General features: G+C 38.1%; 1 protein-coding gene across 6 annotated transcripts in view; it reads left to right on the top strand.

Annotated features, from left to right (window-relative positions):
• LOC124154594 (oxysterol-binding protein-related protein 2) overlaps nt 1-14,750 on the top strand; it is a 257,342-nt gene that overhangs the window by 230,106 nt on the left and 12,486 nt on the right. For all 6 annotated transcript variants that reach the window (XM_046528425.1, XM_046528424.1, XM_046528429.1 and 3 more), the window contains 4 exons: nt 1,282-1,391; nt 1,848-1,992; nt 6,957-7,083; nt 7,936-8,020. In XM_046528425.1, coding sequence (XP_046384381.1) covers nt 1,282-1,391; nt 1,848-1,992; nt 6,957-7,083; nt 7,936-8,020 — 467 coding nt within the window. The remainder of the gene's footprint in view (nt 1-1,281; nt 1,392-1,847; nt 1,993-6,956; nt 7,084-7,935; nt 8,021-14,750) is intronic.

Here is a 14,750-nt window from a genome sequence, read left to right as displayed (position 1 = left end):
AAAGAGTGTGGAAATAAGGCTGAGTGATTTAATTATGTTAGAGGATATGATAGTTGTGATGGTGAATGATTTAAGAATTCAATATGCCAATTACATGTCCCTTGTTATCGATTTAATGGCTATGGGTGATGCCAGCGGTAACTGTAGTTGTGATTTATTTCCTATTTATTGGCCTTCTTTTCCTGTGCGAGGAATGGTGGCATTCCTAGATATTTAACGATAGTTATACATACTCGCTACCTATTTGGCATAGTAAATGAATATTCATAATCAAGCCAATATTGATGTAAACTCTTATAAAAAATTTTGTTGTACATTTCCATTGTTAATTTTGAAGCCACTTATGGAAAAATATTACCATTCTTATCACAAAAGCTGGTGTGGTGGTAGAAACTGTAAAATCCTCTGCAAGTCTTTTAGCATTGGTCTGTATTTGACTTGGTATGTTCTATTCCAGTTATAAATATTCATTGTTATCCCTTTCTTTTATTTGGCTATACCTCTCAGAAGTCCTACAACTTTTGCATTTTGGCTTCTCTTGATATTCCCAAGTTTCATTGGTGATATCGTACGTAAACGATTTGATATGTAAAGTGGAGTCAGGTTAAAACAGCCTTAAGGTAATGTTGAATACCAATGTAGAAAAATTTTCTTGTCCCACAATTATGTAGTGCCCATGCTCATATGCCTACCTACCACGTTCCATAGTATTGAAGAAATGTCTGTAAGCAAATTCCTAAAATCTCTTTATGCACATCTTGATATGGCTTGAAAGTTACCTTTCTCTGATGCATATAAGATTTTGGCCAATCATCAAAAAGGAAGGTGACAGAATTCAAAGCTAGTATGTGGTTCATTCAATGGCGGCACGGAACGTTGTGATAGTCAGAAATGCCATTCGAAGGATGAGCCAAAATAGGTCACAATATCAATTTGAATTCTCAGAGCTTTGTCACCAGATTGTTTTATTCCTGCAGCAATTCTCAATGAGTTCCAATGAAAGCACCACTTTAAAGCCTTTTCAAGTTTTCATTCTAATTACAAATAAAAGAAGATTATGGGCAAGAATGTATTCTCATTATTGTTTAAGTGCAGTTTAGTGAGAATTTGGGCTCAAAGGGGAACTATATGTTAAGAGGATTTAATTTTGGAAGAGTTTTAATGGCATTAAAATTTTATCACTTTTAATTGAACGTGTATTCCTCTCTTGTGATTGAACTATTATTTCCCATTATTAACTGATAATTTAGAATGCGGATTAATCGACACCTCTCTTTTCAGTATGTTGCTGCATTTGCTGTAAGTGCCCTTGCGTTCAATTGGGAGCGATTGGGAAAACCTTTTAACCCTCTCCTTGGTGAGACATATGAGCTTGAGAGGGAGGACTTCAGGTACCTAATTATTCAAATAGTAATTAGATAGCTACTTTGAATACTTTTAGCCTAGAATTCATAGCAATTATCCATGTTGGCTTTTTCACTGCATTGCAATCGAAAATCTCATGTGATATTCTTACCCGACCGATCTCTACTATTGTCAGTTTTTCAACAAAAAACAGTTGTCTTGCCTTTTGAAGGTAGAAATGCTCTGTAGACATAACTAGTGCTGCAGATCTATGTAAAATTTCCTCTGGAGAGAATTACCATTGTGGTGTAAACAAATTATAGAGTTACAGTACACTCCCGAGTCTCCGGGCTAATGATGGGGAGGGACGGCACGAATAATTGGAAAACACAGATAATCCGCAACCCGGATAAACCACAGCCGGATATTCGGGAGTCTGGTGTATTTTATTCTAGCACCGAAAACTCATTCCTAATTTGCTCAATGTTTCCATCACTCTTCAGAGTTGTCTGTGAGCAAGTCAGCCATCATCCTCCTGTGTCTGCCTTCCATGCCGATGGTGCTGATTTCCATTTTCATGGGTCTATCCATCCAAAACTCAAGTTCTGGGGCAAGAGTGTTGAGATTCAGCCCAAAGGAACTGTTACAGTGAGTATTTTACAGAGTTACGCTAATTTTGATGATTTTATATTTTAACAGCTAAAATATTGTACTAGAGCCAGGCAGTAAATTAAATATCCTTTACGCATACTCTATCTATCAATGCTATGGATATAATTCTTTCATATGCATCTGTTTTTCTCTGATAAATTATCTTTCATTTCTATATTTTAATGTGATTTATATAATTTATCTTGAGTATTTGGATGTACATTACAATCATAGTTGTTTTTGGGATCTTCATGAACAAGTACCAAGGGTGTCCTAACCTCTAAAAATTTAGTCTCTAATATGAATGATTACAAATAAAACAATTATTATCTTCAAAGAAGATAATATGTTTTTATTGTCTATTTGCATTATATATATAGTAATATATAGTTATATCATTTCAGTATTATACACATAGGTGCATAGCTGTATTTAGGGCGGGGGAATAGGGGAACGTGCTCCCCCCCCCCAGACGCTTAAAAATAGTCAAATGCCCCCCCAGAAAAAAATCCTGGCTCCACCCCTGCATAGTAGGGCGGATCGGAAAAATCGATTTTTTTCAAATCCATCTGGCCCAATGAAAAAAAGTTGTGGTACCGATCAAAAATAAGGCCTGAAAAATTTGAGACCTCTAGGTGAACCCCTGACCCTCGCTCAAATGCGATTTAGGGGGGGAGGGTCAAAATTCTAAAAATATAATATTTTATGGTCATTCCCTATAGAGTTTGCCGAGTTACTGACCTTCTAGGCTGAAAATTTCGTGCATTTTGACGTATCTGCCACCGTTTAGCCACAAAATGCCTAATTTTAGTCCGCGTCCGCGAAGAAAATATTCCAACGCCCACGCAGCGTCGCGGATACAAGAACGGCAGGTGGATCCCGTCCCCTCCCCGCTCGCTTCTTCCCCTCCCACGCCTCGAATACAGCAAATTTCATCCCGCGTGTGCAGCTAGGAGGGCGTTCATCTTTGAAAATATAAATCAGAAGATGGTAGAAGGTAATAAAGGATGCCTAGTGAGACGACTTGTCTCTTATTTGGCACCTCGTCGGCGTTAAACAAATCGATGTTATCAGCTTTTAGAGAAGTGATGAAATAGTTTTGGATGCGAGAACGCAGGAAAGTAGCCTACGGCCAATAAAGAGGCCACTGGAGTGGCTATAAAGGTGTGCAAACTTTGGATATGTGCTTCTATTCCGGTATTGTCGGACAGCTGTGACTAAATGGATTTTGGTTGAAGGCCGCTCGCGTCCTCCCCGCTCGCCTCTCCCACGCCCAAAATGCACCAAAATTCACAGCAAGTGCGTCTTTCTTCTTTAGTTTAACTAATATTTGATGTTTCAGCATCGTCTGTGGAGGAACAATCACAAAATAATTACTCAATTATCTGCTTTCCAGTCTGTATTTCTTATGTCATTGTATTCCTAGTCTTCCGCTGCTGTAAACAAAGTTTTGGAGAATTCTTTCACGAATCTCTCGTCCATATGTATAATAAAAGGAATATTTAACTTCAAATTTGAATGTTCATCAATAGATTTTTGAATTTCCACAGCGCTACGGTCAGATTCAACCTGAGGTACCGTGATCTCTCTCCAATATATCATCAGCGGGTAGTGCTTTACATCGATATTCTAATCCAGCAATTAAAAAAATCTCGGATTGGTCGCCAAACGCATCCTTGCAACAACGCAAATTGAGTCCCTAGGTTGCCCTCCCAATGTTTGTGTCGCAAATCTAAGTCAACTTAGTGCAATTAGCAAATATACCACTGCAAGGATGAAATATGATTTTATGCTTTCCCGGCGAAAGATGTGGATAAAGTCTTCTCGGGATACAAAACATTTACCCCTGAGGATGAGTTCCGATTCGGAGCTTGAAACTTTGGCCATTGTGGAAAAATTAACACGGTGGGAATCCCGAGAAGAGTTCACCCACGCTGCAAGGGATATTGGAATTATGCTTGTAGCAGAGTGATGACGCCTCCTTTTTGGGTGGTATTCACTTGGTACCATTGCATTCAAATCCTTTTTAATTTTATCTACTTTTCACTCGGAAAGGATTCAAGAACTGCAGATTTATAACTTTTGGTAATCCTCCGACGGGGGAGGCAAACCCCCAAAATTGGGACCCTGTTTCCTCTACTAACACCACACACTTGGATTGATAAGTCGTCTTGCCAATTTTTATCAGACAAGAGTATAGTCTTTCATTCCATCAAAATGGAGCCCTTTGATACCTCTCTTTTCGTATTCACAGTAATTAGCATCTTTTTCTGTCTGAGAAAGTAATTCTGGTACACTACCTTGGATGTATGTTACGAAGTTATGATTTTTGCGTCAGGTAAAGTTACGGGGACGATCATTGCTGATGCTGGGTGCTTGCATATATCTCTATCACAGTTGACAGACACATTTTCCCCGCAGAAGTTCAAGTTTGAGTTAAATTATTTATGTTTATTTCATGAGGAACGTAGATATACAAATCGTCTGATTTCTCGTCAGTTTAATTTTCTTCGGATGAATTGATGAAGAAAATTTTTGATTCTATTTTCCCATACAAGAATTGACGATGTTGACTTAATGCTCTCTGACGATTCCTTTTTTTCCTCAGTTGTCGAATTTCTATAAGATTCAATCCAGCAGCCATTATCTTTCGTTTCGTCCGCTTGTCTCTCAAAATACTTCTTCATTAGGGGAAACCTTATGCTCCTTTTTGCACACACACGCAAAAAATATCGCATAATTTCAAATTTTCTTTTAAAATGTTTGAGTTTTGTACTTCCTCGTAATAAAACCCTACTTTTGGCATACTCGCATTTTCCCTAAGTTTTAGTACTTCCTGCGGTACCACTATATCCATTTAGTCACACACATAATGGAAGAGAAGTGCGTCAGCATTGTTTGTACGCCTTTATAGCCACTCGAGTGGTCTCTTCATAGACCGTAGGCTACTTTCCTGCGTTCTCGGATCTAAAAATATTTCATCACTTCTCTAAAAGCTGATAACATCGATTTGTTTAATGCCGATGAGGCGCCAAATAAGAGACAAGTCGTCTCACTAGGCATCCTTTATTACCTTCTACCATCTTCTGATTTATATTTTCAAAGATGAACGCCCTCCTAGCTGCACACGCGGGATGAAATTTGCTGCACTCGAGGCGTGGGAGGGGAAGAAGCGAGCGGGGAGGGGACGGGATCCACCTGCCGTTCTTGTATCCGCGACGCTGCGTGGGCGTTGGAATATTTTCTTCGCGGACGCGGACTAAAAGTAGGCATTTTGTGGCTAAACGGTGGCAGATACGTCAAAATGCACGAAATTTTCATCCTAGAAGATCAGTAACTCGGCAAAATCTACAGGGAATGACCATAAAATATTATATTTTTAGAATTTTGGCCCTCCCCCCCTAAATCGCATTTGAGCGAGGGTCAGGGGTTCACCTAGAGGTCTCAAATTTTTCAGGCCTTATTTTTGATCGGTCCCACAACTTTTTTTCATTGGGCCAGATGGATTTGAAAAAAATCGATTTTTCCGATCCGCCCTACTGCATAGGTGTATCTACGGTGGTTGTTGAAGAGGTCACAGCGCCCATGTGCGATTACCTTGGCACAAAAAAAGCCTTCCAAACCCAAACCATTCGTTAGAAATTGTAAAATTTAATACTGAAAACCCAAAATAAGAAATGGAAAAAATGAAAATTTATATTATATATCTTTTCATTTTGTCTTTTATTGTGCCTTAGTGATCCGACATGGGTGCAGTGACCACCAGAGCTCCCACTTTAGACACAACTATGTGCAATGCTCAAATGATAAAACTTTTACATATTCTCCATTATCCTTGCATAAGAATAAGGAAAGATTTTTTTTTTATTCGTAACACTGAATAGTGAGTTGATGTTTTAAAGTATGAATTTATCCAATTTTCCAACTCATTGCCATTTTTCTGAGATTCTCTTTAGCCGAATGGAATCAAATTTAAAGAAGGAATTATGAAAAAATTAGGTATAATTGTTATCTGTACGATGCATGCATTTTAAAATTCCTATATAAAATAACTAAGCACTCAAGTGATTCTTGTTGTGCAGCTCAGGATTATATGAATTAAGATACTTGGAACTTTGGAAATGGCAATACACCATGTAACTTTTGCAGGGCTAAGACTGCTTTTTGTGGTGTGTGGTTTCATCAGTGGCAATTTCTGCCGCCACATAATGCCAAAGATCCTCATGAAGCAGGTACATTTCCAAGTCCGTATTCCATTGCTTGTAATTTGCAGATCCACACAATTTTTCAATTTGTGGTAATGAGCCGCTGTCCATAATGTTCACATGTGGTTCCATTTCTCCACTTTGAATTACTTTCATGAAAACTTAAGCCAAAACTCACTACAAGGCCTGCTCACTCAATTATAATCTCGAAATACTTTAGCAAGCCAACTATTACTAAAAAAGAATACATATATTATTTCAAAAGCCAAATAAATACTTTCATCTCCGCTCGCTGGGTGCAGCTCAGGATTAGATGAATTAAGATCCTTGAAACTTTTGGAAATGATAATATGACATGTACCTTTTGTAGCTTCGAGACTGATGTCACACATTTTTTATTCAAAAGAAAGAACGATGAAAACAGAAAAACAAAAACATGCTGATTAGCCGTGTGTCCCAACATGAAACACAAACTAGATTACATACGCAATAATTCTAATAGCCAAAGAAGACAGGGAGTTAATTAATTCAGTTTTTAGAAATTAAGTCTTTGGGTGTTCATAAAATACCCAAAAACTTAATTTCTATAATATTGTTATCATTAAACTTCAGAATCACCCAATGTTATAATTCCCAAAATTAGAGGCTCCTCAGCATATTGGAAACAGTGATAATAATCAACAAAGTGAGACTCTTCTACATGTTGATTTGATTAAAATTAAAATAAAACTAGTTCATTGTCCTATTTGTGTGCAGGTGGAGTTTCCTAGTTGGGGAGAAGCCTACACTTGGACAAATGTCAATTGCTGTGTTCACAATATAATTGTGGGGAAGTTGTGGATAGAACAATATGGAACAATGGAAGTCATCAATCAAAAAACTGGTAAGTCCAATATATTCCTGGAATATTTTAACTATGGGAAAAATTAATTTGTTTTCATGAATCTGTCTTTATATTGAAAGGTTGCCAGAGATTTCTTACGAGAAATGTACCAATTTTCTGGCCAACAAAGTTTTTTCCTATACAAATTGTTCTCTGCTCAAAACACTTTGTGATCAGGAAGGAGAAGCCTACCGATCAAATTATCCCAAATATCAATTCTACTAGCCCATTTCGATCTAGCCTATCGTAAGGGCAATAATCAGAGGCTTCAATAGGCTTTCTGGCATGCTAGAGACAATTGGGTACCTGTCCTTCTCCATCATCATTTTCTAGCATGTACCCTTGCACTTCAATACATTACTCTAATGAAATCTTGAGCCTTTGCTCAAAATTTCTTTTATTTTCCTCGATTTTGTGATTTATGCCTTATGGGGCCCCATGGACTTCTGCCTTGGCTGCCATTTCTAATATCAATCATTATTTACCTTTTACGGACTCCTACAAGGGGAGCTCAATAGTGATACATATAAGGTCAAGTGTGTGGATTACAGGCCTGTGCTCCTCTGATTTGAGTTCTAAACCAGACAGAAAGCATATCTGAAATACATATTTATCCCCAGGAAGGAGCTCAATGTAGGGGATCAAAAGGATTGTTCATGCCACTTACAGCTAAGAAGACATCTCTTTTTTTCCAGGCTCTGCTCCAGAAATCAATTCATAGATTGCCCTCGTTTGGAGATTGAAAGTAGAATTATACAAGGGTTATTTCCAAAAAGGCAGAGTTGAATTAATCAATTGAATTCCATTATAAAGATATGAATTTTAATTCATTTCATTTTCTTTATTTTCAAGGTCATCGGGCTATTTTGACTTTCAAACCAGCTGGATGGTATTCTAAAGATTTACATAGGGTAGAGGGTTTTGTCACCGATAAGCAGTGAGTACATATCAAACAACTCTTATTAATATTTATGGATGTGTTTCCTCATTCATGTATATTTGTTTTTCCTTTGGCTCTTCTAAAACATTCCTATTACCTATTATTACATCTATATCAATGATTACTGACAAAGGGTTACTCAAGTGTCACCTTCAGATTGCATTTAAACTTTTCAATATGCTAGTAGAATGGAATTTTAAGAGTTACATGTTTTTGTTTAGCATCCAACAGGCCTTTGTTTTTGAGATATTTGCAAGGAAATGTACTAGAAAACAGCGTGAGTTATACAACCTCTGGTAATATAATACAGCCACCCTATGCCTCTCCCACATTCTTCCTCGATCCTAGCAACAGGGTAGAGTGATCCTTGAGTATGCTTGGTTAGGAGAGTTCCTCTTGTGGGTGTTGATGTCAGAATTGTGAGATGATGATAAATTGTATGTATCATCATTATGACTACTAATGATCTTTCTTCCATCCTTACAAGCAAAGAAATCAATGCTGAAAACCCAATGCAAAATAAACAGCTATTAGTTGGAAGCTGTAACTGACTAGGCTCAATGTGTTTTCCGTCATTGTTATCATCTGACGTGACTCAAATTCATAATGCTGCTATTATGCTGTGATTGAAACTGGAGTTATATTAGTGTTTGATAAAGAACTTTATAGAAAATGATAATAAAATATTCATTCATTGGGGAAAAATTTAAATATTAATTTCTTAAAGTGACTAAGCTATTGAATTACCTCAGTTAATGTCAACAAAACATTTGTATGGGATGGTACAGTGGCCCAGTGGTGTGGATTGTCATTACGAATACTTTTTTGTAATTTTCTGCAACTTTTTCTTTCATTAGAAGTGTCAACAGGATGGAAAATTACATATGTATGTATGCGTTCACATTAACACGTTCGCGGCTATCGTGAAATTTGCTGTTTCTTCCCCGTGGGCGTCAATTTTCGTAAAAATTAAATCGATCCAATCATGTTAAAATTAATGCACACTTCTTTGGTATAGTTGAAAATGATGAATTGCAATAAATTTTGGAAAACCTATGCACCGATATTTAGTAATTAATTAATCCCCTTTTGCGTATGCAACCACGCATTACACGTTTTATTTTCTTCTGTATTTATTTATTGTCGCCTAAAATAACTTCAAAACGTACAAAATGGAAACAATGAAATAATTTATACACTTACTATTATTATAAGCCCAGAATGCAATATTTAGCTATTAATTAATCCCCTTTTGCATATGCAACAACGTATTACACGTTTTATTTTCTTCGATATTTATTTACTGTCACATAAATACCTTCAAAATGAACAAATAAGACGTGCTTTTAGGTATGAAAACGATGAAATAATTTATTTACCCTTATAAGCCCAGAATTATCGGGGAATATCTTTAATAAACACGGCTTACAAAGTACTGTCCAAAATACTGTATAACAGAATACAGGAATACTCGGAAGAAATTATAGGAGAGCACCAGACAGGTTTTAGAAAACAAATGTCTACGATTGATCAAATTTTTATCATTAAACAAATCTTATCAAAGTATTGGGAGTTCAATAGAGATGCGCACCTCCTCTTTATTGATTTTAAGAAGGCGTACGACAGTATCAACAGAAACCAAATGTGGAAGTATCTCAGGAGAATGGGAATCCCAAACAAACTAGTCAAACTGGCTCAGATATGTACAGAAAACTCAAGTTGCAAAGTACAGATAAATAATGAATTTTCAGAAGGTTTTGATGTAATCACGGGGGTACGACAAGGAGATGCACTCTCACCATTGCTTTTTAACCTGTCATTAGAAAATGCACTTAAAGCCATAAAGGAGCAACAACCGGGGATTGAAGTCGGCAAAAAGATAAATCTGCTAGCTTTTGCAGATGACGTGACCTTATTGGCGGAGGATGCAAATGGGTTAAAAACTCTTGCAGAGTCTCTGATAAAAGAAACCAAAAAAGTAGGATTAGAAATTAGCGAAGAAAAAACAAAATACTTAATTTATGAAAGTATACCGGGACTAGCCACGGTGATAACTTTTTACGGAGTCACCCGCAATGCACAAATAGTGCGAAAAATCCACAGAGGAAAAATCATTCGCCTTGACCGGGATTCGAACCCGGATCCCTCGATTTCCGGCCGAGTGCTTTAGCCAGTTAAGCTACCGAGGCGTCATTCTCCCCTGTGGAAATTTGTGGACTATACCGGACAAGGTGGTATGGACTGCTGATTTGATGGATATGATTTTTCCTCTGTGGATTTTTCGCACTAAAATACTTAATTGTTGGTCGACACGCAGAAAATATAGAAGCAGAGGCTTTAAAAGTCCAAAATTATACCTTTGAAAGGACAACAAATTTTAAATACTTAGGAGTAACCATAGAACAGGAAAATAAAGAGGAGGTAGAGATAAATGCAAGGTTACTTCTCGGGAACAACTGTTATTGGGCTCTTAAATCATTGCTAAAATGTAAACTTCTGTCAAGAAAAACTAAATCAAAACTGTACAAGACAATAATACAACCAGTAATACTCTACGGATCCGAAACCTGGACTTTAACAAAAAACCAGGAGAGGAAATTGATAGTTTTTGAAAATAAGATCCTCAGAACAATATATGGTCCTATTAATGAAGATGAAGTATGGAGGATCAGAACCAACAAAGAGCTCAGAGAATTATATACAGATCCGGATATAATAGCGCAAATAAAAAGCAGGAGATTAAGATGGGCCGGTCATGTAAAGAGGAGAAAAGATGAGTCCATGCTAAGAATGGTATCTGAAAATCAACCCCGAGGAAAACGTCCGCTTGGGCGACCCCGACTAAGATGGCAGGACCAAGTGAAAAGGGACGTAGGGAAGATGAGAGCAGATGCAGAATGGATGACGGATAGAGATAGATGGCGACATGTTGTTGGTGAGGCCAAAAACCTCCTGAGGTTTGAGTGGCCACATAGGTAAGGTAAATAAGCCCAGAATGGAATAATTTAGTTATAAGTATCGGAAAAAATTCGGTATTTCATAGTTTTTTGCAACTGTTTCGAATTTATCTTCTGAGCCTTCATTACCCTCTTTCTATTTCGCTGTGATGCCTTGCTTCGGTTTTATTGCTTTGGGAACAAAATGCAGCCGGAGGAAATCATACATCTCGTTCCTGCTGTCATTGTCAGAGGTTCTATGCTTTCAGAAAGTCGCGAAAATGATTATCCCCAAAAGTACCGGGAAAACCTCTACCTTTGTGACGCTGGCGACCGACCGCTCAGTCCGTAGCACCCGATACGAAACAATGGCTTTCCCTTTCTCTCGCCTTTCGGGGTGGACGTTCCATGGGATTTCGTAGACTCAAGACGGGCCTAACCGCACTTGTCCGGCGCTTAGAAAAGGCTACGGCTGACGATATTCCGCACCCAACCTCACGCCTCCTAGGAGAGGGGTGGTGGTTGGGGCGGAACCTTTGAATCTATTATTTCCATAATCTGCGGATAAGAAACCAAATTATTATTGGCATAGGTGAAGCTTTGCTTACAATTTTATTGCAGGCAGACCCACTCGTGGGTGCAGTTATTATCGTAAGCTTACCCACAATTGGGTGTTGCAAGTAACCCTTAGGAGGCTAATCCGACAGTTTCGTTTTTGAATAATCTTGTGCGGCATAGCTTCTCACATAGTGGCCTTATCGCAACAACGCAATCCACACGTCGAGTTTCAAATTAGTCGAGCCGAGCGGAAGGCCTTACATGTACAATGGTGACAAAATTTTCCTTGCAGTGAGAGAAGAACTTTCAGTCTTGGCTAATAAACGAGTGCCACTGGATATACGAGTCCATTTTCCTTGTCTTTTTGTGGAGCAGTGATTTTTGTGTTATTAGTGGCAAAGAAAAATTAGAGGAGATGGCTTACTCAGATGCATCTCAATTTAGTTCTGACTCCGATGATTCATGCATTCCATCCGATTTCGAAGGAGACAGTGAATCTTCATATTCAAAGGACGAAATTGGAGAAGATTCACCTGAAGAGGAAGAGCATGCCGCGTTATCAAGCTCCGATGAATGGGGAGACTGCACCAATCGTACAGATGATACCTTGGAGAGGTCGATTACATTTTAGGCAGTACCTGCCTGGAAAGTCTCATAAATATGGAATAAAATGCTACAAACTGTGTAGCCCTGACTCATTCACGCATAGTTTGCAAGTGTACTCTAGGAAAAGTGAAGTGCCAAACACGATGGAGAAGGTTGGACATGGTCTCAAAGTTGTACTGCAACTGATGGAGGGACTTTTTGATGCTGAGCGGACATTGTGCATTGATCATTTTTAGACAAGTATGGGCCTAGCTGAAGACCTTTTGGGTAGGGAGACCTATGTTTGTGGCACAATGCGGGCGAATCAGAAAGGTAATCCACCAGAGGTTCGTCAAAAAAAGTTGAAAAGGGGGGAAATTATTGCAAGGCAAAGTGGAAAAGGTGTTAGAATGATGAAATGGCAGGAAAAAAGACCACTTATGATAATATCCCCTAATCCCGACCTTGGTGAGATTTTGCAACCAATCACGTCGAAATCTAAGCGAGGGGAAATAATGAAACCCTAAGCCATCATAGTCTACAATAGCGCGAAAAAGGGGGTAGACATTTCCGACCAAATGTCTGCTTATTATAGTTGCATCAGACGATCTCTCAAGTGGTATAAGAGACTGGCATTAGAACTGCTTCTTGGGACATGGATGGTGAATTCATAGGTTTTATATAATAATTATGGACAAAATAAAAAAATGGAAATGCTAATTTTTGAGAGAAAGTTATTGATGGATTATTGAAAGAAGATGTCGTCTTTAGCGATGTGGCTGGGGGAGGTGTTTCAGCTTCGAAGTCCTTGCACAACCTAAGTAAATATGAAGGTACTGCGAGGATAGGTAGGAAGAGATGCCTCAATTGGTACGAGAGAATACGTAAAGAAAAGGGAACGAAAGAGGCAAGCGAGAGGGCAAAAAAAGTGAACACATTTTGTGAGGAATGTGATGGACACTCTACAATATGCTTGGATTGTTTCAACAAAATTCACCATTGACATTGTCAAAGAAAATAAATGAATATATTGAAAATAATGTAAATAAGTGATTATATTGAAAATAGTTTGAAATTATATTTGAGATTCGTTAAGTTTTCGCTGTGCTCATTTGTATTCCCCATTTAGAAAATTGTTTCCATTGACCCAATTAGGATAACCAAACTGAAAATGACATTTATTATAGTTTTGAAATGTTTTCTCCATTTTTGTTTTCGATCTAAATAATTTTTCCGGTGTGTGCTACCCTCTAAATATCTACGGAAGTGGAACATCTTCGATACGTGAAAGCCATGTAATTGAAACGGTGAGTGTAGTAGTATTTCAACGTGTAATCAAGGAAGGTAATCGTCCTTCTTGTAGGTCCATCTTACAGTCTTATAGAAAACGAAAAAAGCATTTCTAGCGATGCATAATGCCACGTAAATAGTAGGAATATTTTAGTCCTATCTTCATCGTAAAATGTGAATAGAGCAAAACCAACTTGATTTATATTTCGATATACTTTTGATAGACGATGCAAAACATAAAATTTACGTCTAGAGATTGCTGTGTCATAGAAAATAATGGCTCAATAACGAATCAACTATATGTAGCTCTCGTCTACCTTCAATATGACTGCAATATTCTTTATTTTCTTTTATTATTGAATAAGCTTCATAATACTGCCTGTGGAATTGATATGAATGAGAACTTCGTTCGTAACACAGCTAGAATTTTTTAAAACGCCTATAATCGACGGATAGGCAACCCGCAATGCAAGAATTACGTATTTCATAAAATTATGGAAGTTGATTACCGATGATCGAGTTCATATGAATATCTTTCCGATTAGTTAAACTAAAATTGAAAATATTTCACGCACAAATGCAAATACAACATCAAATACTGAATCTTTACATCATTGCCCGCCATTTTACTTGCTACCTTTCTCTAGGCAAAAAGTTCGGTTTGGCATCAGTGAAAAGTTTACTAAAAACACCTTCATGGGCGATGAAGAACGTAATAAGTCCGTCCTCATGGGCGTACGTGGCCAGAAGCTCCTTTAATTCGCATGGAAAACGTGACCACCGGTGGGTCATGCCGCCCATAGAGCTTAAAAACGCATGACCCACCGGTGGGTCATGCCGCCCACGGGGATAGATCAGCCATGACCCACCGGTGGGTCATGCCGCCCTGAACGTGTTAATTTCTCTTGAGTGAAGGGAGGTGTCCAGAAGAGTGAGAACCACAGGTATCAGCACCTGTAAAAGCAGTTATTAAGGCTAAGATGCATACACAAGGAGAACTACTCTACTCTGTTGCAAGGGTCTAGGGAAGAGTGCGGGAGATGTGTTTGGGCTATACCGTTGTGCAGCGGGTTGGATAATTCCAAATTGTTTCCTTGCATTTTCCATTGCATATTGCTGAGATATTTTGGTTTAATTTCTATGGCAGTGTCATCAACTATTGACCCCATTATAAGTGGGATGTAATTCCTCACTAAAAAGAGAGGAAGAGGTACTATCAGATTACCTTAAAACAATGGACAATTAGTCAATTCGTTACTATGCCCTTGTGTTTTGTGGCAGCCTGTAGAGCATTGAGGCTGCCACCCAAAGGTATTAGAGCAATGAAAATAACCAAACTATGTAATAATTTTTCATGA

This window comes from Ischnura elegans, chromosome 2 (genome assembly GCF_921293095.1).
Source record: "Ischnura elegans chromosome 2, ioIscEleg1.1, whole genome shotgun sequence".
NCBI classification, from domain to species: Eukaryota; Metazoa; Arthropoda; class Insecta; order Odonata; family Coenagrionidae; genus Ischnura; species Ischnura elegans.
Note: the sequence above shows the minus strand (reverse complement) of the source record. Positions and strands in the feature narration are given on the sequence as shown.